The sequence below is a fragment of the Macaca nemestrina genome, chromosome 6 (assembly GCF_043159975.1).
Source record: "Macaca nemestrina isolate mMacNem1 chromosome 6, mMacNem.hap1, whole genome shotgun sequence".
In the NCBI taxonomy this organism is placed as follows: domain Eukaryota; kingdom Metazoa; phylum Chordata; class Mammalia; order Primates; family Cercopithecidae; genus Macaca; species Macaca nemestrina.
Genome location: NC_092130.1, coordinates 23,022,320 through 23,044,800, shown reverse-complemented (window position 1 = coordinate 23,044,800; position 22,481 = coordinate 23,022,320). Strand labels below are relative to the sequence as shown.

Here is a 22,481-nt window from a genome sequence, read left to right as displayed (position 1 = left end):
TCTGGCTTCCAAAGTTAAAAATATTTGCTGCCTGGCTCTTCTGAGAAAGAGTTTGCTGAACTCTGCTCTTGAGAAACCAAACTGAAGGTAGAGGAGTGGAGCCCCAGAGAAAGCCATGTTCAAGCCCAGCCCACTCTTACTCTTGCCTAGTGTCATTCTGAGCAGCCACAAGCTCCTGGTTGAGCCCAGGAATCTAGACTGAAGTTTTCCCATCTATGGAAAGGAGTTGAATGGGAAGTTAAATAGGAAGATGTCAGAAGAGTTTAGTACCTTTATAGTCAACCACCTAACAGTGCACTTGTACCAATGCAAACCTTCACCTGGCCAGGAAGCACCCCTGTTATCTGTGTCCCATGAAGAATAATGTTAGCACCATATTAACTCTTTCCCATCCCTTTGCTTCTACTAGTTTTGTGCGGACTGCCATTCCTTTCACCCAAGAACCACAACGAGACAAACCTGCCAACGTCCAGCCTTATTACCTTTATGGATCCAAGGTAAGTAGTCCTGCCCTACCCTGCCTAAAAGAGGGTTGGTGAGAAAAAGCACATAGAAAAGTGTCCCTTAATTAGAAGAGTAAGAAGGTGGAGAGATAAATGCAGCAATGAGGTCAGGCACAGTGGCTCTTGCCTTTAATCCCAGCACTTTAGGAGTCCGAGACCGGTGGATAATTGAAACCAGGAATTTGAGAACAGCCTGGGCAACATAGCGAGACCCTGTCTCCACCAAAAAAAAATTAAAAAATTAGCCAGACATGGCAGCATGCACCAGCAGCTACCTGGAAGGCTAAGGCAGGAGGATCCTTTGAGCCCAGGAGTTTTATGCTACAGTGAGCATGATTGTACCACTTCGCTCCAGCCTCGGTGACAGGGCGGGACTCTTATCTTTAAAGAGAAAGGAAAAAGGCAGCAATGAGATCCAGGCAGAAACAGCTATGAGTATATGAATCTTTATTTGTTCACAAGTAGCAGGAATGGGGGCAAAAGCAGACCTCCATGACTGGGTGCTGAGCAGGGAATGCGTGAGGTAGGCAAGGGAATAGGGATGTGGGGCTTCTCGTCTTGGCTTCTCAGCTCCTGCTGTTTCTCAGTTGATTCACTGCAGTGTCGTCCTGTGATTCTGGGATTTTGTGCTCTATAGATGCAAGAGGGCACTGGGAAAGTCTTAGGATGATGCTTGGAGAGCGCAGGCATCTTCTCCAGAACAGCCCGCCTAGTCTGGTCAAGACAATTTTCTCAAATCGAGGGAAGCTGACTGACAGCATTTGAAGTGGTTCACAGACATGGCATTTAATTAACACTGACTCAAAGTAAAAACAGCACTTCCCTTTTCGATTCTCTTTCCAACCTTATGCTGTATCAAGGGAAAGACAAATATTGGTGCTAATATGTGTTTATTACCTCTCCAACACTGGATCTCCCTTTTTATCAAAGACAAGCAAGCGGGCATTAAGCTCAGAGTCACTGGCAGGCAATAGAAGCTAAGTCAGATTTAATATTATCTTGTTTTCATGATGTTTATTCTTACGTCTCTTCCCTTCTGTTTGTAGCAGGAGGGTGCTGGCTTTTCACTTATGGACTAAAATAAGGCTGTCTTTGAAAATAAGTTTACACCTAAAAACAGAGTCAATTTAAAGAGAGAAAAAGTATTATTAATAATAGTAAAGATAATCCATGATTTTAAAAAACAGAGACAGGTGGTGTGTGATTGCCTGAAAGTTGGAAAACACTCCAGAGCAAGGGTTCTCACGCTCTTCCAAGTAATCCCCTCAAGGGCAGAGGAAACTAGACATCCACCTTTGCCCAAAAGTGTACCTCCCAGAGCGTACTCGCAACTCAAACATTTCCTTCAAGTGCTGTTTTATTTAAGTCATGCAAATGTTTGCTTTCTACTTTATAACATATCCATGTTTGTTTTAATGTTAAAACAAAGATTTCAATTCTTAACTGTGTCCTCCGAGTGGACGCTGCTGCAGAGATGCCCTGTTGGTGCCTTGGCATACCCTGGGGGACATACCCTGGGGGATACCTTTTCCAGCTTGAGAAGCTTTGTCATGGGGCATTCATCCAACCCAGGTGACCCACAATAGCAATGACATTTGATGGGAGAGAAATGGGTAGCCTATAGACATGTTTGTACAAAAGACCTACTGTGTGGAAAGCTTTAGGCTACATGATGCGGGCTGTCTCCCCCCCCCACTCTCATTCCCCACAATGAGGCAGTATGGCGGGTTGGTCACCACCCCCTCTCTGTAAGGCACCCGCATCAGGGGCATCCTGGTTGGCTTCAGGATTCAGTTCAGCTTCATCTCTGGAGTTCTTGCGTGGCACTTCCACCAGGGGGAGCCCCTGCAGGTCTTCCTCCCTCTGACCAAGATCCGGGGCCTCCTCTGGCCATCTCACCAACCCATTGGCCTCCTCCATGTGGCCAGCCCTGTAAGACCATCGCGGCTCATGGCAACGGACACACCAGAACTGGAGGCAGATGAAGGCCAAGACAGCTGTGAAGCAGGCCAGCAGAATAGCCATCAGCACCCAAAGGGAGATTTGGGGGTCTACCAGGGAGCTTCCGGGAGCCAGCGGACTCTTATCTAGGGTGTGGAACATGGTGCAGTAGTGCCTGTAAGGGAAGGCAGCCTTCTTACAGCTGATGCACAGGAAGTAGAGAGTGGAAGGGGCGAGATGTTCCAGCACCACGGAGCTGATCGTTCGAGGCACCTTCTCCTCGTGGTGGAAGCTGTAGCGAAGATAGCCAGAGAAGATGCTGTTCCAGTTGGGCCTATACATAATATGATAATAGTCCTCCAGGCAGGGCTCCGAGGACGACCAGGAGATGATGGCTCCTGTATAAGAAATGTTCCCCACCTCGATGTTCATCCCGATTCTAGAACCAGAATCAAAGTGAAGAGTGACATCCCCCGATTTAAGTATGTATTTATCATAATCATAGCCACCATTTATTGCACATTTGAGACAGTCTCTCATATTGCCTTCATCTTACAGACAAAGAAATGGAGGCCTAGATGTTCTGTTATTTAGGCATAGCGAAAAAGTGGCTGAACAAAAGTTAAAACCATCCCATGCCAAATTTCAGGCCTAAAAAGAGATGCACCCATGTAATCCCAGCCACATCCCACCCTAGCCAAGATCCTTCAGATAATAACATTGTTCTCATACCCTTAAGAAAAAAGACGAAAAAGTAGGAGAAATCAGTAGAACCTCAGAGACTCCACCTTTATTCTCAGGTCTGTGACCTCCCCTCAGGCAATTGATTGACCTCAATTTTCCTCCCTGACCTTCTGTTTCTGCTGTAAGTACTGTGAACTCAGTGATCTAGAGCATTCTGCCCACTGCTTTTTTTAGCCTCCTGGTTCTGTTGCCCATGGTGAGTGGAAATTCGCTTCGTCACTCTTTAGCAGCTGATTTCACCCCAAAGCTTCTCCTGTTTTGTTTGTTTTTTCAAAACCAGCGTTACCAGAAAATTTATTTTATAGGTGAAGATAATCATCCCCTAATATCAGCATAACTACCACTATTTAACTCTGCTGGTATTATGAATGTTAATGATGGTAATAACCACTCACAGTAAGTGGTTGCTATGTCACTGATCATGCTAGATGATTCACAGATAGTAATTAATTTCCTTTATTCTTCATCACATCCTCTGAGCTAGATTCCCATTTTACGGATGAGCAACCTGATGTCACACCGCGAATATGTAGAAAAAGGACTCAATGCTGCCTAATCACTGCATTTCCTAATGCGAGGCTGCCGGGTTTAGTTACAGACGTTATTGCAAAATGAGGTGCCAGGACTGAGACCCAGTTGCTGTTTTTCCAGACAAATCAAATGAGCCCTCTTCAGATTGCCAGGCCCCGCTTTGATAAGAGAGAGCCATCTTCAAGTATTTTAGTTTCTCTCTTGCAGTCCCCTCTACTGATTTCCCCGATCAGAAATACAGAGAAAGTCATAGTCAGCCTACGTATATTCACGTAAAGGTCTCACCCTGCTTTGTCCTCCGTCCCTCCTCCCTCACATGAAATCCAGTAGGTTTCATTTTGGGTTGCAGTGACATAGTAAACAGCTGTCAACTGGATTTTTGCCTGCATTGGATATTAAGCCAAACCAATGGCTATTATGACCTGCCTTTCTCTCTCCTCCGCTTGCCCCCATCCTCTTGTGTTTGTGCCCATTTTCCTCCAGGAGTGGAGCTGCAGAAAGGTGCACAGCATTGAGTAATTTCTCAATCCTTGTTTTGCTTCTGTAAGGGTAACAGTGAGCTAAGATGCTCAGGAAGGTGAATAGTGTCTCTCTATGTGGCTGAAAATTTCTTCCCAATAAATGGAGAATGAAAGGGATGAGACAGATGTGCTCAGACCCTTCCAGGGAAGGTCATCATGAAGGAGACTGAACGTTTGTGTTCCCTGGCTTGTTGTCCTCTACACACTCATCTTCCCCACCCCACACACCCCTATAAATACACTTTCGACCACAATGAAAAGAGCCTAATTCATTACTTATGATACACAGGCAGCCACCTGTGTAAAACCCTTCCTGTTTCTTGTCACGCACAAATGTTCTCTTGGCTTCCTATCTGCCACTAGCTGTCTGTACAGATGGAATTACCTCAGCAGACATTTTTAAGAGATTTCTGTCAAGACGCAAATAGCATCCTCAGCTTTTAGGACCAGGTCCATCTCCCTTATTGATTTTTCTTCCTCTGTTTCCATTTCTAAATTCTCCCCTATTTTTAACTATTCATTTACCATTGCCCAGCCCTTCTCCAAACAGAGTGTGAAAAGAACTCATTTCCATTTCCAAGAAGAGCCATTTATATTTCTTACCTGATGCTCGCAGCGTGTCTGGTTAGAGCTCTGCCCTCCGAGGTGGAGTAGATTAAAGCTGAGAGAATGGTGCCTTCTCCCTCCTCCACTCTGGGCTTTCCGTGTTGTTTCTCTCAACACTGAGTAATCCCACTGCTGCCCCTAACGCTCATGTTATTCATTTCTTCAGATCAGCATCATTCACCATGGCAACCAGCAGGCATCTGTACGCACGATGCTTTCAGGGACCAGCCTGGAAAGGCTTTTGCCCAGTGAGAGGAGCTCTCATTCCTTTGGCTGAAAAAGGGCAGATGATCCCCTGCAAACTGATCCCCAGTGCGGTACTAATTCTTCTAACACTCCTACATTTTCTCCCCAACTGGCTGGTTATTATTTTCTCGTCCCATCTAGATCCTCTTTGGCTAATGGTTTTAAATGCAAAGATGCTCTTCTCAGTTACTCCACAACCAAAACAATAATATTCATCTTCATCCCCTCCCACCCCTACACTTCCCCATCCCAACTGCCTACCCCACCTCTTTATCTTCATTTTTCTCTGTTCTTGACTCTTGTAGCATTACGTAGTTATATGATACTGGTCAAAACCCTTTTATTTGTATTGTCTAAACCTCAGTTCCGCCATCATCTGTAAAGCTGTGGGCTTGAGCTACATCAGGATGGCAGATCAGAAGGCAGAACCCATGAACCCCCAGAAGGCACAGCCCCGAACCCATGTCAAGCTTGCTAAACGGTCATGGCACTCTCACTGGGTTGAATAATTCCGCCCCCCACCACAAAAAAATGCATATCCACCCAGAACCTCAGAATGTGACCTGATTTAGAAATAGAGCCTTTGTAGATGTAACTAGATAAGGATCTCAAGATGAACTCATCCTGGATTTAAGGATGAGCCCTAAATTCAATGACTAATGTCTTTGTAAGAGAACAGAGAGGGAGATGTACACACAGAGAGGCACAAAGGGAAGAAGCCAAGGGAAGACAGAGGCAGAGAGTGGAGGGATGCTGCCATCAGCCAAGGAACACTGGGAGCCATCAGCAGCTGGGAAGGCAACGGAAGATTCTCCCCTAGAGCCTTTGGAGAGGGCATGGTTCTCCCAGAACCTTGATTTTAGGCTTCTGGTCTCCAGAACTGTAAGAGAATAAATTTCTGTCATGTTAAGCTGCCACATTTATGGTAATTTGTGATAGCAACCCTAGGAATCCAATGCAGCACTCCTTCCAGCTGGGTGCTGAAACAGCCCCAGAGCTCCTCTGAACACAAGCGTCCCAAGAAACTGCTTCCCAATCAGTCAGTTGGAGTTGACGCCAGAAATGGAAACTGCTACTCCTGGATTGGACCATCCCCAGTGTTCCTTTCAAGAATCCAGACTGCTTGCCTCCCCTTTCCTCACAAAGGGCTGTCTGGCTCTGAGGTTCCATCCCTTCCTGTTCCTTTCAACCTTGTAAGAACGTGTTGCCGCCATTCTGTTGAGGAGATCACAGGGCGTGTCTGGAACAGAGGGTGGAAAGTAGCTCACATACATTTAGACCTCAATGAATTTGTACAAATTATATGTTTTTAAAAGTCAGCTTTTCTCTTCTTGATTGTTGACCAAAGTATCCAAGTGAACACATGAAGGTCTCTTTCTGATTCCTATTAATGATAAAAGGTTAGGAAGAAAGCCAGGCACAGTGGCAGTGGTGTGCACCTGTAGTCCCAGCCACTTGGGAGGCTGAGGTGGGAGGATCTCTTGAGCTTAGGAGTTCCAGACCAGCCTGGGCAACATAGAAAGACTTTCTCCGTTGAAAAAAAAAAAAAAACGCCTTGGTGAGTTGTGACCCTACACTTGGCCAAAGGTCTCTGGGAGGCGTGGAGTCTCAGGACAGCCAGTGATCCTTGATCAGACAGTTGCTCTGCGGCTTGCCCATGGCATTCAGCCTTCCCAGGGGCCTGTCTTAAGTCTGCAGCAATGCGTGCAGCCTGTCTCTTCCCATGCGAGCACAGTCAGGTCAAGTGCTAATAGTGAGTCCCCACAGAGCATGAAAGCATCCTTCTCACAGAAAGGCCACGCAACTGTTCGCAGGTGCCCTTTGAAAAGGTTATTTTGAGGGGAGTAAAAATACCAGAGTTAAGGGGTCTGAGGAGGAACAAGGTAGAGACTCAAGCCTTTTTCCACAGAAAATGGGAATTTATTTTTAATGTTCTTGGATGACATTTTTAACCATGAAAAATTTTCCTCTGTGGAATTAAGAGACTCAGAGAATGTGAGGCCTCGAAGCCCTCTTGTTTCAGAGTCCTGGGAGAAGACGTGGCATTCCTCAGGCCGCTTGGCTGATGAGTGGCAGAGCTGCCAGTGAAATGGGATGGGGCCCCAGACTCGGAGGCCAGGGTTCATCCCGCTCCCCTGAGCTGTCGCCACTCGCCAGCAGCACCCAGAGGAGCCAGTGCAGCCCTTTGCGAAGGAGATAAAGTAACTGGGACACCTGCCCCAGGACATTACACCCCAGCCATGCTCACACTTTCTCCATCATCAGGGACAATTCCTCCAGAGTCTGTGCAAGTTGTAGCCTGTTTGCTGTCAGGCCAGGTGGGCTCCAGCTAGTTGACACCAGTAGTAAACTACTGCTAGAGGAAATCAGCTAGGAGCAAGGTTCTTCCACCTTTCCTGAAGGTGGCAGTGAAGGGATAACATGGGGCAAGCCCCAGTCCCAAAGCTGGATTGGCACATGGGGAAAGTGAGTGGCTTACAGAGCACGCCCCGGAATTCCCAGGCTGGAGTGCAGTGGCACAGTCATGGCTCACTGCAGCCTTGACCTCCCAAGGCTCAGGTGATCCTCCTGTCTCAGCCCCCCCAGGTAGATAGGACTACAGGCGTGCACTACCACACCTGGCTAATTATTATTTTTGAGATGGAGTCTCGCTCTGTTGCCCAGGCTGGAATGCAGTGGCAAAATCACGGCTCACTGCAACCTCTGCCTCCTGGGTTCCAGTGATTCTCCTGCCTCAGCCTCCCAAGTAGTTGGGACTACAGGTGTGAACCACTGTGCCCAGCTAATTTTTGTATTTTAGTAGAGATGGAGTTTCGCCACGTTGGCCAGTCTGGTCTTGAACTCCTGACCTCGTGATCCACCTGTCTCAACCTCCCAAAGTGCTGGGATTACAGGCGTGAGCCACTGCGCCCTGCCTCACCTGGCTAATTTTTGTGTTTTTAGTAGATACGAGATCAGACAGTTGCTCTGAAGCTTTCCCATGGCATTCAGTCTTCCCAGGGGCCTGTCTTAAATCTGCAGCAATGCATACAGCATGTCTCTTCCCAACTGCTAGTGGTGAGTCCCCACAGAGCATAAAAGCACCCTCCCACTGCAGCGAACCGAGATCGCGCCACTGCACTCCAGCCTGGGCAACAGTGGAAGACTTCGTCTCAAAAAAACAAAATAAAAAAAAAGCATCCTCCCCACACCGTGTTGCCCAGACTGGTCTCGAACTCCTGGGTTCAAGCAATCCACCCACCTTGGCCTCCCAAAGTACTGGGACTATAGGCATTAGCCACCACGCCTGGCCAAATTCTCTCACTTTATGTATTTATTTATTTACTTATTTCAGTTTTTTTTTTATTTCAATAGATTTGGGGGGAACAGGTGGTTTTTGGTTACATAGATTAATTATTTAGTGGTGATTTCTGAGGTTTTGGTGCACCCATATGAGCAGTATACACTATTCCCCATATGTAGTCTTTTATCCCTCTCCCTCCTTCCACCCTTCCGAGTCTCCAAAGTTCATTGTATCATTCTTAATGCCTTTCTGTCCTCATAGCTTAGCTCCCACTCGTAAGTGAGAACATAATGATGTTTGGTTTTCCATTCCCGAGTTACTTGACTTAGAATAATGGTCTCCAAGTCCGTCCAGGTTGTTGCAAATGCCATTATTTCATTCCTTTTTATGGCTGAGTAGTATTCCATGATGTATACGTGCCACATTTTCTTTATGTACTCATTGATTAGTGGGCATTGGGCTGGTTCCAAATTTCTGCAATTGCAAATTGTGCTGCTATAAACGTGTGTGCAAGTATCCTTTTCATATGATTTCCTTTCCTCTGGGTAGATACCCAGTAGTGGGATTGCTGGATCCAATGGTAGTTCTTACTTTTAGTTCTTAAAGGAATTTCCACACTTTTTTCCATTATATTTGTACTAGTTTACATTCTCCCCAGCAGCGTAAAAGTGTTCCCTTATCACCACATCCACACCAACATGTATTATTTTTTTATTTTTTATTATGATCATTCTTGCAGGAGTAAGGTGATAATACATTGTGGTTTTGATTTGCATTTCCCTGATCATTATTGATGTTGAGCTTATATATATATATATATATATAATATATATATATTATATATATATATAAACATATATATATATATATGTTTATTGGCCATTTGTATATCTTCTTTTGAGAATTGTCTATTCATGTCCTTAGCTTACTTTTTGATGGGAGTGTTTTGTTTTGTTTTCTTCTTACTGATTTGTTTGAATTCTTGTAGATTCTGGATATTAGTCCTTTGTCAGATGTATACTTTGCAAAGATTTTCTCCCACTGTGTGGGTTGTCTGTTTACTCTGCTATTTCTTTTTCTGTGCAGAAGCTTTTTAGTCTAAGTCCCGTCTATTTGTCTTTGTTTTTGTTGCATTTGCTTTTGGGCTCTTGGTCATGAAGTCTTTACATAAGCCAATGTCTAGAAGGGTTTTTCAGATGTTGTCTTCTAAAATTTTTATGGTTTCAGGTCTTAGATTTAGGTCTTTGATCCGTCTTGAGTTGAATTTTGTATAAAGTCAGAGATGAGGATCCAGTTTCATTTTTCTACATGTGGCTTGTCAATTATCCCAGCACCATTTGTTGAAAAGGGTGTCCTTTCCCTACTTTGGTTTTTTTTGCTTTGTCAAAGATCAGTTGGCTTTAAGTATTGGCTTTATTTCTGGGTTCTCTATTCTGTTCCATTGGTCTATATGCCTATTTTTTATGCCAGTACCATGCTGTTTGGTGACTGTAGCTGGATAGTATAGTTTGAAGTCAGGTAATGTGATGCTTCCAGATTTGCTCTTTTGCTTAGCCTTGCTTTGACTGTGTGGGCTCTTTTTCAGTTTCATATTCCTTTTTGGATTGTTTTTTCTAGTTCTGTGAAGAATGATGATGGTACTTTGATGGTGTGAATTGCAATGAATTTGTGGATTGCTTTTGGCCATATTGTCATTTTCACAATATTGATTCTACCCATCCATGAGCATGGGATGTGTTTCCATTTGTTTGTGTCATCTGTGATTTCTTTCAAGAGTATTTTGTAGTTTTCCCTGTAGAGGTCTTTCACCTCCTTGGTTAGGTATATTCCTAACTATTTTAATTTTTTTTCAGCTATTGTGAAAGGGGTTGAGTTCTTGATTTGATTCTCAGCTTGGTCGGTGTTGGTGTATAGCATGAGCCTTTAGGGTCTTCTGGGTATACAATCACATCATCAGCAAACAGTGACAGTTTGATTTCCACTTTACTCATTTGGATGCCCTTTCTTTCTCTTATCTTATTACTCTGGCTAGGACTTCCAGTACTATGTGGAATAGAAGTGGTGAAAGTGGGCACCCTTGTCTTGTTCCAGTTCTCAGGGGAAACTTCCTCACTTTAAAAATGGGACTATTATAATGTCTGCCTTGTAGTGTTATTTATAACAGGTGAACCCATGTCTATAAAGTCCTGGGCTTAGGAATAGTGTTTGTCATTATTAAGAAGAAAAGGTCAGTGGATCAGAGCCATTTCCTGAGTTGGTCATAGCTTCATCCAGAGGCTATAATGAGCAAAGTTTACACCCTGCATTGCATAGCACTTCCTTGCTTTTTCCTCTCTTAAATCACTTTTATTGGTTTTATTTTTTAATGTATATACTCATTGTACATGAATAATATAGAAAAGTTCAAAGATGACAGTAAAACTCATGCAACTCAAACTTGGGAATTTTCTGTGCATTTTACATGTGTGTTCTCGTTTTACAAACCGCATGACAACTCCTTGAGATTGGCTTTCTTATCCCCATTGTACAACTGGAGAGACTGAAGCTCACGGGGGGCGGCTTGGCTGCTCTCACGAAGCTAGGTCCTGGCAAACAATGGTGTAAGCCTGGGTCTGTTGGCCACTAGAGCTGGAGATCCTGGCTGGCCTCTTTGATGCTCTGCTGCTCTGGTTGTACCATCCTGTAACCTGTGATTCTTCAGTCCGTAGTAGCCCTTTGCTTTGTGGTTAGCTTCCCTTGAGAGGTAGGGCCAGGACTTCAAAGTATGATGCACTCCAGAATGGTGGAGCAGGTGAAGAACTAAAAGCTCTTACAGAGAACATCTAACCACCTGATGTGGTAGCATCAGGGAAGATATCAACTCATTTGGAGAAATATGACCAGCAAGTGTTTCCTCTTCTGAGCAGGCCCTACTCTGAAGCCCAGGTTCTTCTGCCCAAGAGCTCTGTCACTTAGGGATGATGCTAAATAAAACAAAACTTTAACAGCTGGTCAAGTAATCAGAATTAATAGATGAATCAAAACTTTAAGAGTATATTCTCTAAATAAAATAAATTATATAGAGTCTATCCTAAAACTGCCTCCCAAGTGACACAGATTGTGACATAAAGCATTCGTTCAATTATTCCAGTAACTCCCTGGTAATTTTTTGGCCCTTAGAAATTGTTGGTGTGATCTCTTTGGCCTGGTTGTCACAAGCCCCTGTCTGAGGCAAGTTTGCCGTACTCTCACAGTGCCTTCCTCATTAAATCATATCCTTAGGACCCAGAAGCCAGTGCTTTGCTGCAGCAAGCTGGGCACAGCTCAGCTGGGTACATACCTGGATGCCAACACTGCCCACCTGGGCTGACCAGGGGAATCTTGGTCCCTGTGACACCATCACCAATAGCACCACCCCCTTCCCTGTCACCACCCCACCCTTCTGTCTGCATGGTACCACGTCCACAAGGTAGGTTACCCACCAGTCCAGAGGCTTTTGTGATTTTGGCAACCAGTACATATGGAATTTCCTATGCAGAATTTCATCTTGTACCTCAACCCAGACAAGTCACTTCATTTCACTTGGGATTCAGATTCCACTTCTGCTAAATGGGAATACTTGCACTGCCTTACCTGGTTTAGAAGGCTGAGAATGGTTCCCAAAGACATCAGGTCCTAATCCTGGAACCCGTCAATGTAACTTTCTTTGGAAAGAGGTCTTTGGAGATGTGATTGACTGGAGGACCTTGAGATGGGAAGAGGATCCTGGATTATGCTGGATCCTAAATGCATCACAAGTGTCATAAGGGAGAAGCAGAGGGAGCTTACACATGTAAGGGGAGAAGGCCATGTGAAGACCCAGCAGAGAAATGGGAAGTTTGGAATGGTGCAGCCGCAAGCCAGGGAATGCCGCCAGCCTCCAGTAGCTGGAAGAGGTGGGAAACAGATCGTCCCCTGCAGCTTCTGGAGGGAGTGTGGCCCTGATGACAACTTGATTTTGGCCTAGTTTGGATTTCTGGCTTCCAGAAGCCTGAGATAATACATTTCTATTGTTCAAAGCCACCAAGTTTGTGGTAATTGTTAGAGCAGCCGCAGAAAACAATGTGGGCGGCTACGATGGAATTCGTATGTGAAAAATTCACGGAGAAGCATGATGTAATTGTGTGTCATCACATGAGTACTGATTATAAGAAAAGTGATGACACATTAGTAGTTTTACCCAAGCGTTCACAATGGATTTGATCCTGGAACTGAGAATTGATCAGTCCTTGGCGCCATCTTGCTCTGTGACCTTCCCGAGAAGGACGATGCTGCTATTTTATTTCTGCCCTCGCCTTCATTTACCTGCAGTGATTTTAGAGAATTGAGCTGCAGCTCTTCCACCTAAATTAGAGAGCTGTGTTTGTGTTTGTAGGCTGATGATATCCATTAGGGAAATTGTAACAAAAATAGGAAATTAGGAGCAGTTTTAATTCCTCTTGGGACCTCTGAAAACAGCAATTGTGATTCCAGAGAGCAGAGATGCAAATTGCTTACAAATTCAGTTTGCCAAGTAAATAGGCCTTACTGTTTGAAGTGGCTGGCCGTGTTTACCATCTGATGAGATAGAGGCCTATCTCAACAGATAGATGAAAAGCCTATATACAACATTTAAAAATGGTTAAAATGGTGAACTTTATGTTTGTATATTTTACCACAACATTTTAAAGTTCATCTACAGATAATATTACAGTGCCCAGGATCTGCCAGATTCCACTCACCATATTTTTTTCTCTCTTTAAAAATGCTTTTTTGCTTTTTTTCAAGAAAATGCAGGTCTGCGTCACACAGTAATAACATGGCTCTAATTCCTGAATCAGGGTTGTTTATTTCTTGAGATCTCATAAAGCTATCTATTTTGTGTAATGTGGATTTAAACAAGCTTGATTTTAAGTGATCCATCCTAACCAGGTAGGATACATAATTAGTTTCCCATGAGGCCCATTGGTTGGAACCTATCAGTTAGCAGGATTGGTTCAATGGCAAGTTACCAATGGCTCACGTCATGTTGCATTCTTGTTTTTCTTTGCCAACCCTCAGAAAATGCCCAGGCTCCCCTATTCCCACATTTTCTCAATAGGGCCCAGCCTCCTATTGAGCCAGCAGGTCAGATGGGTGCCCTCCGGGGGTGTGTATGTGTGTACTTTTCAGCATGCATGTGCATTTCCTCTTGCATGCGTGTGGTGTATTTGGGGGAATGAGGGGTCGGAGGAGTTTTTGTTTTGATCTTAGGAGATTTGAATTCTCCTCATTTCATGCTGGTCCTTCTCACATGAAATGCATCTTGGGCCATCAACTAAAGCTTAAACTCCCAGTCTAGACCAGAATCCAAGTCTGACATAGGAATGTCAACCAGAGGCCTCCAAAGTACACCGAGTGGGTGTGTAGGGGGCATTTTAAAAATCCTTATGTGGTAAAACAATTCCAATACTACTCTCCGCCTCTGCCTAGATCTGGGAATTCCTGCTGAACAGTTTCCATATATGTAAATGTGTGTTTATTTGTGCTTGCCAGGAAGAGTTCAGGGAAGCTTGGTACTAGAAGCTCCTTGGGCGGGGATGAGGGTTTAGGAGACCACTCAGAAGGACAAACGTCCGGGAAGAATGCATTTCAGCTTGATCCTCTAGAGGAAGCACATCTATCCCCACCTCCAGCCCTTTACAGGAACCTTATAACAACCTTGGTATAAGATACCTGCAATGAGGAGGGACTCCACCCAGTACAATCTGCTGGTGAACATCTCCCCTTTCTATGATGTTCTTAATGTTGAGTCAAATCTGTGTTTTTTGGTGCATTCTATCAACTAGTCCTGGCTCTTACCTCTATCCTATCACTTCGTGGGGTACACACTGTGTTGTATAAAATTACAGCCCACCTATGCACTGCCCTCTTTACAATCAGAGAAGCGTAGCTGTCGCCAGAGCTGCTGGGGTGAAATTTGACCAGAAAGCTGCGTTTTCATCTTTATTTACCAAGTCATCAAACAAAATAATATTAATGGCTATTATTTCAGTAAGCATTTCCAGTGTGCCAGGCCCCATGCTGACTGCTTTATATATGTGATCACATTTAAACCTCCAACAACCCTACTGGATTTGGTATTATCATCTCTACTTAGGGGAAATCGAGGCATAGAGGGTTTAGGTAATTTGCCCAAGAGCATCTAACTAATACATTTGAATTCGAACTCAGGTGTGCCCACCCCAGAGCCCATCCTCTAGACTCAGACAAAGCTAGAAAAGAAGTCAGAGAACCAGACAGAAAATATAAGTAGATGATTGCTTTTTGTCCCCTCCAGAGATATCCATTTGAAAGCTCCCTGCTACTCAGAAATCCCTTTCATTAAATATTTGAAAAGGGGACAAAAGAGAATGTTCTGAGAGCTTTGCTGGGTTTACAGGAGAAGCCCAGAGTCCCTGGTGTGGGTGGAGAATGAGAAGGCTGTTAGGGCCGTCCATGAACACCATGTTCCCATGGCTGTGAGCACAGCCAGGTCTTTGTCACCTGGTACCTGTGCTGGCTTAAGCCACCGCTCTCTTCAGGAGAAAATTTAAAGCATGTTTCTGCTTTTTAACCTTTGAAAATCATGTTGGGAAGGTGAATTAAGCTATGACATAGCTCAGTGGGATTTTTAAATTTACTTCTTTATTGAGGTATAATCATATTCAGTAAGATGCACTGTCTTTGTCAGTTCAGCATGCTATGACAAGAATACCGTAAGCTGAGTGATTTGAATAACAAAATTTATTTCTCTCAGTTCTAGAGGTTGAGAAGTCCAAGATCAAGGTGCTAACAGATCCAGTGTCTGGTGAGGGCCTACTTCCTGCTGTGCAGATGGCCCCTCTCCTCACTGTACCCTCCCATGGCAGAGAGGAGAGAAACAGTGAGCACTCTTATCTTTTCTGATGAGGGCACTAATCCCACTCATGAGGGCTCTACCCTCATGGCCTGATCACCTATCAAAGGCCCACCTCCTAGTACTATCATATTGGCAGTTAGGATTTCAACACAAGAATCCTAATTTGTTTGTGATTAAGATTCCAAATCCTAATTTGGAAGGGATGCAAACATTCGGTGCACATGGGCACAGATCATAATTGTATGTACAGTTCTGTGAGTTTTGACAAACACCTCTATGTAGTCAACAGCCCAATCAGGATGTAGAGCTTTTCCATCACCCTAGGAAGTCCCCTCGTGCCCCTTTCCAGTTAGTCTCCTCCTCCCAACAGAGGTAAGCCATGGCTTGTTTGGTGATTGCTATGTATTCCTTATCTCCAGAGAGGGAAACAGGAGAATACAGAGTGGGGCTTTGCTAACAAGGCAAAAACTAAGCTGCACTCACTTAGAAGAGTACACGCCTCCTAGCATTTTGCATCCTGTGTGCCTCACTCACCTCAACCTAGCCCCAGCCCTGTTTGACAGGGTGGCCTGTGACAGAGGCACTAAAATAGATTTGCTTCATACCTAGAAAGTGACATGGCCTGGCCCCACAGTTAGCTAAATCAACTCAGCAAATCATACACTCCAAGGATTTGCTGAACATCGACTTCAGTGAACATCATACTCTTAAGTCAGTTCCATTTTCTCCCTATGTAAGCCATTCCTGGCCCATACATTTCGAAGCTAAATACAAAAAGTTCCTCCCCTAGGTTCAGGCAGTTTGCTGTGACAGCTCCTCAGTGTCATGTACAAAAAAAACTGCTCTTTCTCACATTCCAGGCCTCCCAATATCTAGACATTAGCTCACCAAGTGAACTATTACTCAACCTGGTGAATGAGTGGGTGTTCTAATTCTTCACAAGTCCTTGCTATTAGTGGGAACTCTAATTGTGTTCTTCACGTATCCTTGTTATTAGTGCATATTTGTGATGCTTGTTTTGTAAAGTTTAGAATAATTCATATATATGTACTTAACTCAAAACTTAGACTGAACTCAATTAAATATTTTCTTGATGGCTCCAAAGGGAGTTGAAAATCTTGCAGTACTTCAAAAGCATCATGAGAATTTCCATTTAACTGATGTAGAATTTCTAACTAGCTAGCTAGTAGAGAATTTCAGTGAATAGAATATCTTATGTGGTCATCCCATAAATTGCATGTTTCATGTACAAGATTTTTGCAATTCCAGTTGGGAGAACTATACTCAGAACTAAGTTTTGGACTGGGTGCAGTGGCTCATGCCTATAATCCTAGCACTTTGGGAGGCTGAGGTGGGCGGATCACTTGAGGTCAGGAGTTTGAAACCAGCCTGGCCAACATGGTGAAACCCTGCCTCTACTAAAAACACACACAAAAATTAGCTGTGCATGGTGGAGGGCACCTGTAATCCCAGCTACCTGGGAGGCTAAAGCAGGAGAATCGCTTGAACCCCAGAGGCAGAGATTGTAGTGAACCGAGATCACATCCCTGCACTCTAGCCTGGGTGACAGAGCAAGACTCTGTCTCAAAAAACAAAGAAACAAAGAAAAAAACCTAAGTTTTGAATTAAAACCTTATGTAAAAAACTGAGTATCATTTATATAAGAATTCAACTTCCAAAATACACCATGGTAGGTAGAGCATGGGCTTTGGAATCAGCCATACCCACTTAAAGTGAGTGCAGGCTGCTTCCCACCTGAGCCTCAGTTCCCTCATCTGTGAAATGGGACTAATAATTATATAGATCACATAGGTTTGTTGGGTGGATTAAACAAGAATGTACCTGGAGGGCTTCACAAAGCCTGGCATTAGGTGCTTCGTAAGCGGCATTTCCAGAACAGAGCATTAGAGTCAATGATAACTTTACATTCTCACCAAACAAGTGAGACCAATTTAGGGCCCTATAGTTTGGTTGTATATTCTCAGACAAGGATCTTAAAGAGATCCTTCAGGTTCAGTTATGGTGTCTCATGAGGTCCAGAGGACAATGGTGGTGGCCAGGGCTCTGGGTCCCCAGCCAGCACCAAGCCAGAGCAGCTCCATTTTGCCTGCTTCACATATGAGCTTCCGTGGCATCTTTCCTTCGGATTGCTGCTCTTAAAGTTAGGAAACCACTGACTTAATCCAACCCCTCATTTCATAGATGTGGAAACTAAGGCTCAAAAACCCTGGGCAGTTGTCCCATGCACTCAGCAGAGGTCTCCTGACTCCCAGGCCTGTGTGTTCCCAGGACCCCGCCTGTCATAGATGGAAAAAACTAACAGTAGAGGAAAGATGACAATATTGAAGCAGCTGTTGAGTTTTCACATGGTTCTTCCAGCCAATGTCTAGTACTAGTAATGCCTCTTAAGAAAGGAAATTGGCTGTTTATCTTTTTCCCCATGGCTCCATTTGTGAAACTCCTGGTTTGGGTGTGGAACATCATGGGTGGCAGGAATCCCTATAAAAGGGATATTTGCTTGGAAGTCCTTTATCCTCTTCTGCTAGAGAGTGGCTGCTCCATCTGGTGACTGTGCGCCATCCTGTAGTCACTGACCATACCTCTCTCTCTGACCATCATTTTGCAAACGTATTCATAGAGCCCCAGTGAGCACACTCATAACACTGAGTTCCTAATTCTTCTGTCAGCGGAACATCTGCCAGGACTCCACCAGCATCCATTCAGTACTCAGGCACTTACTTTGCCACTCTGTTTTCCAGCCTCTCAACATTGCCTACAGCCACATCTACAGCTCCTACAGGAATTTTGTGGGGCCACCTCATTTCAAGACTATCTGCAGACTCCTGGGTTACCAGGGCATCGCTGTGGTCATGGAGGAACTGCTAAAGATTGTGAAGAGCTTGGTAAGGAAAGGCCTCAGTGTGGCTTGAGATGTGCCCATGTGGGTTTGACATAAACAAGGTTTGCTTTTACTTTTTACCTGGCCTGTAAAAACAAATCCCAGGCACTGCAGCTCTGCCTGTAGAAACTGCTCAGGGAGTCCCTTGCCCATATCCCTGGATTGGTCTTACCTATCATTCTGTTACATTTCTGTGCACATTTTGACCTATAGCTGTGCTCCTCATTTTCTGACCCCAAACTCCTTGTATTTGATGACTGAAGTCAGAAATCCTGATTTTGTCCTTCAGCGCTTACCACTGACTCCTCATGCTCCCCAGCTGTACTCCATTATCTAATTTGAGCAGGGCGAATTCATGACACTTGTAGCTGCCATTTTCCACGCCCTTACCCACGGCAGACATCTCTAATCAATCACCATGCTTCTTTCCCTTGGGATTTCTTGCTAAACACTGCTTCTCATACTGCACTGGCTTTAAGAGAGTTCTGTATCCCTTTACCGCTATATCCCTTTACCACTATTCTGCATCTGCCCCAAATATAGTCATCTGAATTTCATTTAATTTCCTGCAACACTGCTGAAGGCCAAAACATTTAAGATGTTTATGAAAATTTCAAGTGACAAAAGTAATTTATAACCAGATCAGGGATAGCAAATAGGATTAATCTGCTAACTCCAATTCTGTGGCAGCAGCTTTGTGGAACCATGGGTTGTTAAAGATTGTGGAGCTAAATCCAGAGTAAAACCAGAAAATGTGGTAATTGATTAAAGATGTCTGCCTTGGGCACAGGAGGGATGAACGTGCCATGAATTTTCCAGGCTGAAATTAAATAGCTTGTTTCAATCTCCACAATTTCCTGGCTCCATTTCATTTTAGCTCTGAGTCTGAATCTGATACAAGCATCCTCAGCCCCAGGAAAGACCCTACACCTAGAAATGTGCCCTCCTTGAAGTCTGTAAGCCCGAAAGAATAATGAGAGAGCTCCTTTTTCAGTCTTATAAAGGTCAAAGGGACTGTTCTCCACCTTTAGGCAAGCCTGCCCCTTCCTCTCAGAGGTCTCAACAGAACCCTCAGTAGCCCAGAATTCAGCCCAGAGATGCACACTTGCTGCAGCAGATTATCTCACTCATCTGTACTCTTCTTTTGTCAGCTCCAAGGAACCATTCTCCAGTATGTGAAAACACTGATAGAGGTGATGCCCAAGATATGCCGATTGCCCCGACATGAGTATGGCTCCCCAGGTTGGTGATAGCAAAACAATCCAGACCCATCCCATGGTGGGAAGGGAGGCTCTGACCATCCACCTCAGAGCGTTTGCTTCTCTAACATGCCAGTGAGCTGGCAGAGTACTGGCTATCCATCCTCCCCGGCCACTAGCTAGATAGCCTTTTAATCCCTCTGAGCAATGGTATCATCTTGTCAGTGGAGGGAGATGATGTTTGCGGGGCCTGCCTCATGGGACTGCTAGGAAGTTGGAAGACGACAGCAGATGTCAGCATGTTTAAATAATGCAGAGCCAGGTTATTAGAAAAGGTACTTATGAGCTCAGCACCTCCAGATCTTCCTCCATCTGCATATTTGGGGAGACCGAGGCTCCAGGCAGTGGTGCCAAGTTGACATATCTAAGATAAGTGAGGAAATGGACATCTCTGCTGTTTGACCACTGGGCAGAGAAATAATTATTTCCTTCCTTGATAGTGAACTGAATACAGGGCCTGGAGAAGAGGGAAAGATGGGGACTGTGACTTGGCATCTGATGTTTCTTTTCAAAACCAAGATGTCTAGTGCTGGGTCTGCATGATTCAGAATAGGAAAAAGATAAGGCTAAAATTTCTGGAGTTCAGTCCCAGCTGCCCTACTTACTACCTATGTGACTATGGGCGTGCCCCTTACGCTCTCTGAGCCTTATCTGAAAACAGGGGTAATAGTGCCTAGTGATATTGTTGTAGTAAATGAGGTATTACAGATAAAGTGCTCAGCACAATATCTGACACCTACTAATAAATATTCATTCCTGTCATGATAGGAATTCAGGCAACTTTGGAGGGACTGGAAAGGGTCCAGTGCTGCCTCATTTGTGTGTGTGTGCACGTGCACATGTGTGTGTGTTCTGAAAAAGACACGAGCCCGCTTCTCGAACTTTTTCCAGTACTGAGCCCTGAAAGAAATCTCACTCTGGGCCTGCAGAGAAGAGGGATACGTGGTTTGGCTTTTTGCTATCCGAGAGTCAGGTCTGGGGCTGCCACTCAGTCATTGTTTCCCATAGACCCTACTGAGCAGTGTCAACTTCCCACTGACCCATCCCACTTCTTCTCCCAGGGATCCTGGAGTTCTTCCACCACCAGCTGAAGGACATCATTGAGTACGCAGAGCTCAAAACAGACGTGTTCCAGAGCCTGAGGGAAGTGGGCAATGCCATCCTCTTCTGCCTCCTCATAGAGCAAGCTCTGGTAAGTCCAGAGCCCAAAGGAATTGAGGTATCTCCAGGTTGGAGGGGATGCCAACTCCAACTAGATATTGAGGCTCCTGCAGCATCAATTTGTGCTCTTTTAGTGTAAGCTCACATGCTCTTTTCAGTTCATTTCCAGACAGACATGCATTCCAGTCCTGGCTCTCCCAATCACGATTAGTGCAGTTGTCTAGGTCTTAGTTTGCCATTCCCTCATGTTATGGAACCAAACTGGGGTCCACTTGCCTGGCACAGTAGGGGACAAACATCCACACCGAGGTTTACTGCAGGAGAAAGGAGGGCGTTTATTTTTAGAGTCCCATGCAAGGAGAACTGAGCAGTTTTCACCTAAGACCTCACCTCTCCAATGACTTGCAAACAAGGGTTTTTAGAGGCAGGGGTAAGTTTCAGGAAAGCAGAAGTTTCAGGCAAAGTTAAAAGTCATTGTAGGGAAGTTACACATTGGTTTAGCCCAATGGGGCAGGCTATCTTGAAGTAGGTGGGGGCTTACAGTCACAGGTAGATTCAGAGAGTTTCTGATTTGCAATTGGGTAAGGAAGAGAAGCTTTAAAATTTAGGGTCAGCAGAAAAGAATGTTAGCTCTGGCTTGTGGGTATGATTTCTTCCAGGCCTCCCAGGAATAAGTTTAGAACAAAGAACTGCGGTCAGAGTTCGGCCTGCAGTTCCCTCTTATCTGAGGTCTGCATGCCAGCACATCTGTTTGGTGTGGGTCCAGGTTTCTGAAAAACAACTCCGGCTCATATGTGAAGATGTTATCTTTAAGTTACTATTACCTTCTTGCTTATCAGCTTGCTTATTTACTTCTCAGGGCTAGCTAGGTGCCTGGAATTTCCCTTGAAGAAACTCAAGATTTTATTTCCATGCTTAGGTGGGGTGGTGCTGCAGGCCCCTAGGGGGTTCCCTGCTCCATCTCACTCATTAGATAATTATTCCTTGGATACCTCAGGACAGGCACTGTGCTGGGGCATGTAGCAGTGTCCAGCCCTGCCTCCTGTCCTGTCCATATTTACGCTGAAATCGTGTGTCTGTGGTTACAGCAAGAGCTAGGAGGGGTGAGTGCAGGGTCCCGTGGGAACAGAAAGCAGAGAACTCAATGCGTTCTTGGGGCTGAGGAAGGACTTCTCCGGGGAGGTGGCCTGGAGAATGAGCAGGAATTTGCCTGGTGAAGCTGTCCCAGGCCGAGGGAGAACATGCACTGTCACCTTCATTTTTTATGATGGGGGACAGTTGTTTTACCTTGCAGGATAGTTTCAAGGCTGGAAAGATACACCACATGTAAAGCTCATGCAGTAAGAACTAAACCATCGGTGCATCGGTAGTGTTGTCATATTGAACAAAGCACACCCCCCATACATCTCCCTCTTAGGACCCCGCAGAACTGGCACACTCTTCTTCCTGCATGACCACTTGGATTTGCTCTGCCTCACGGCTGACTCAGAGGCTGTGCTCTCCTCCTTCCTCCCCAAGGTGCTCCCAGTGGGCCCAGTCCTACAGGTGTCAGGGTAGCAGAGACAGCCTGGAGCAGAAAGAAACGGAAGGATGTTACTCTGGGGTGCATCATTCTCAGGACCTAGTGGGAATCTCTTTCAGCCTCCATCCACTCATTCAGCAAGAGGCGTGGCGAGCCTCTTCATTGCCAGGAGCAGTTCTAGGTTGTGGATTAAATGGCCATGAATAAGAGACAGAGTTTTGCCATTTTTATTCCAGAGAGGGAAACAAGCAAAGTCATAATAATCAGATTGTGGTTGCAGATGGGGAGGGGAGCTGTGAAGGAATACACAGGATTACAGGATAAAGGGAGAGTGGCTGTGTCAGAGAGGGATGTGCTGTTTTTGAAGAGGATAGAGCTTGGTCTTTAA

General features: G+C 44.9%; 2 protein-coding genes and 1 long non-coding RNA gene across 8 annotated transcripts in view; 1 reads left to right on the top strand and 2 right to left on the bottom strand.

The window, feature by feature from the left end:
- Window positions 1–22,481, top strand: part of LOC105482372 (cytoplasmic FMR1 interacting protein 2) — a 133,559-nt gene that overhangs the window by 75,640 nt on the left and 35,438 nt on the right. For all 3 annotated transcript variants that reach the window (XM_011742420.3, XM_024793007.2, XM_024793008.2), the window contains 4 exons: window positions 410–497; window positions 18,012–18,155; window positions 19,303–19,393; window positions 20,472–20,602. In XM_011742420.3, the coding sequence (XP_011740722.1) occupies window positions 410–497; window positions 18,012–18,155; window positions 19,303–19,393; window positions 20,472–20,602 (454 nt within the window). The remainder of the gene's footprint in view (window positions 1–409; window positions 498–18,011; window positions 18,156–19,302; window positions 19,394–20,471; window positions 20,603–22,481) is intronic.
- LOC105482370 (fibronectin type III domain containing 9) lies at window positions 934–5,098 on the bottom strand. Of its 3 annotated transcripts, XM_011742419.3 has the most exons (3): window positions 4,844–5,098; window positions 2,261–2,883; window positions 934–1,613 (listed from the first exon to the last, which is right to left on the bottom strand). In XM_011742419.3, the coding sequence occupies exons 2-3, from the start codon at window positions 2,874–2,876 to the stop codon at window positions 1,579–1,581; spliced, it is 651 nt and encodes a 216-aa protein (XP_011740721.1). In that variant the 5' UTR covers window positions 2,877–2,883; window positions 4,844–5,098; the 3' UTR covers window positions 934–1,578. The 3 variants fall into 3 exon arrangements, with proteins under 3 accessions (XP_011740721.1, XP_011740719.1, XP_011740720.1); XM_011742417.3 differs by having other exon boundaries at window positions 934–2,883; window positions 4,844–5,096; XM_011742418.3 differs by lacking the exon at window positions 4,844–5,098 and adding an exon at window positions 4,005–4,022 and having other exon boundaries at window positions 934–2,883.
- The window catches only part of LOC105482371 (uncharacterized), a 30,924-nt gene continuing 29,039 nt past the window's right edge, over window positions 20,597–22,481 (bottom strand). For both annotated transcript variants that reach the window (XR_011624541.1, XR_003018167.2), the window contains one exon: window positions 20,597–22,138. This is a non-coding gene — a long non-coding RNA (uncharacterized lncRNA). The remainder of the gene's footprint in view (window positions 22,139–22,481) is intronic.

Excerpts from the sequence above, each read along its gene's own strand:
- LOC105482370 (XM_011742417.3), bottom strand. The coding sequence starts at position 2,876 with ATGAACATCGAGGTGGGGAACATTTCTTATACAGGAGCCATCATCTCC.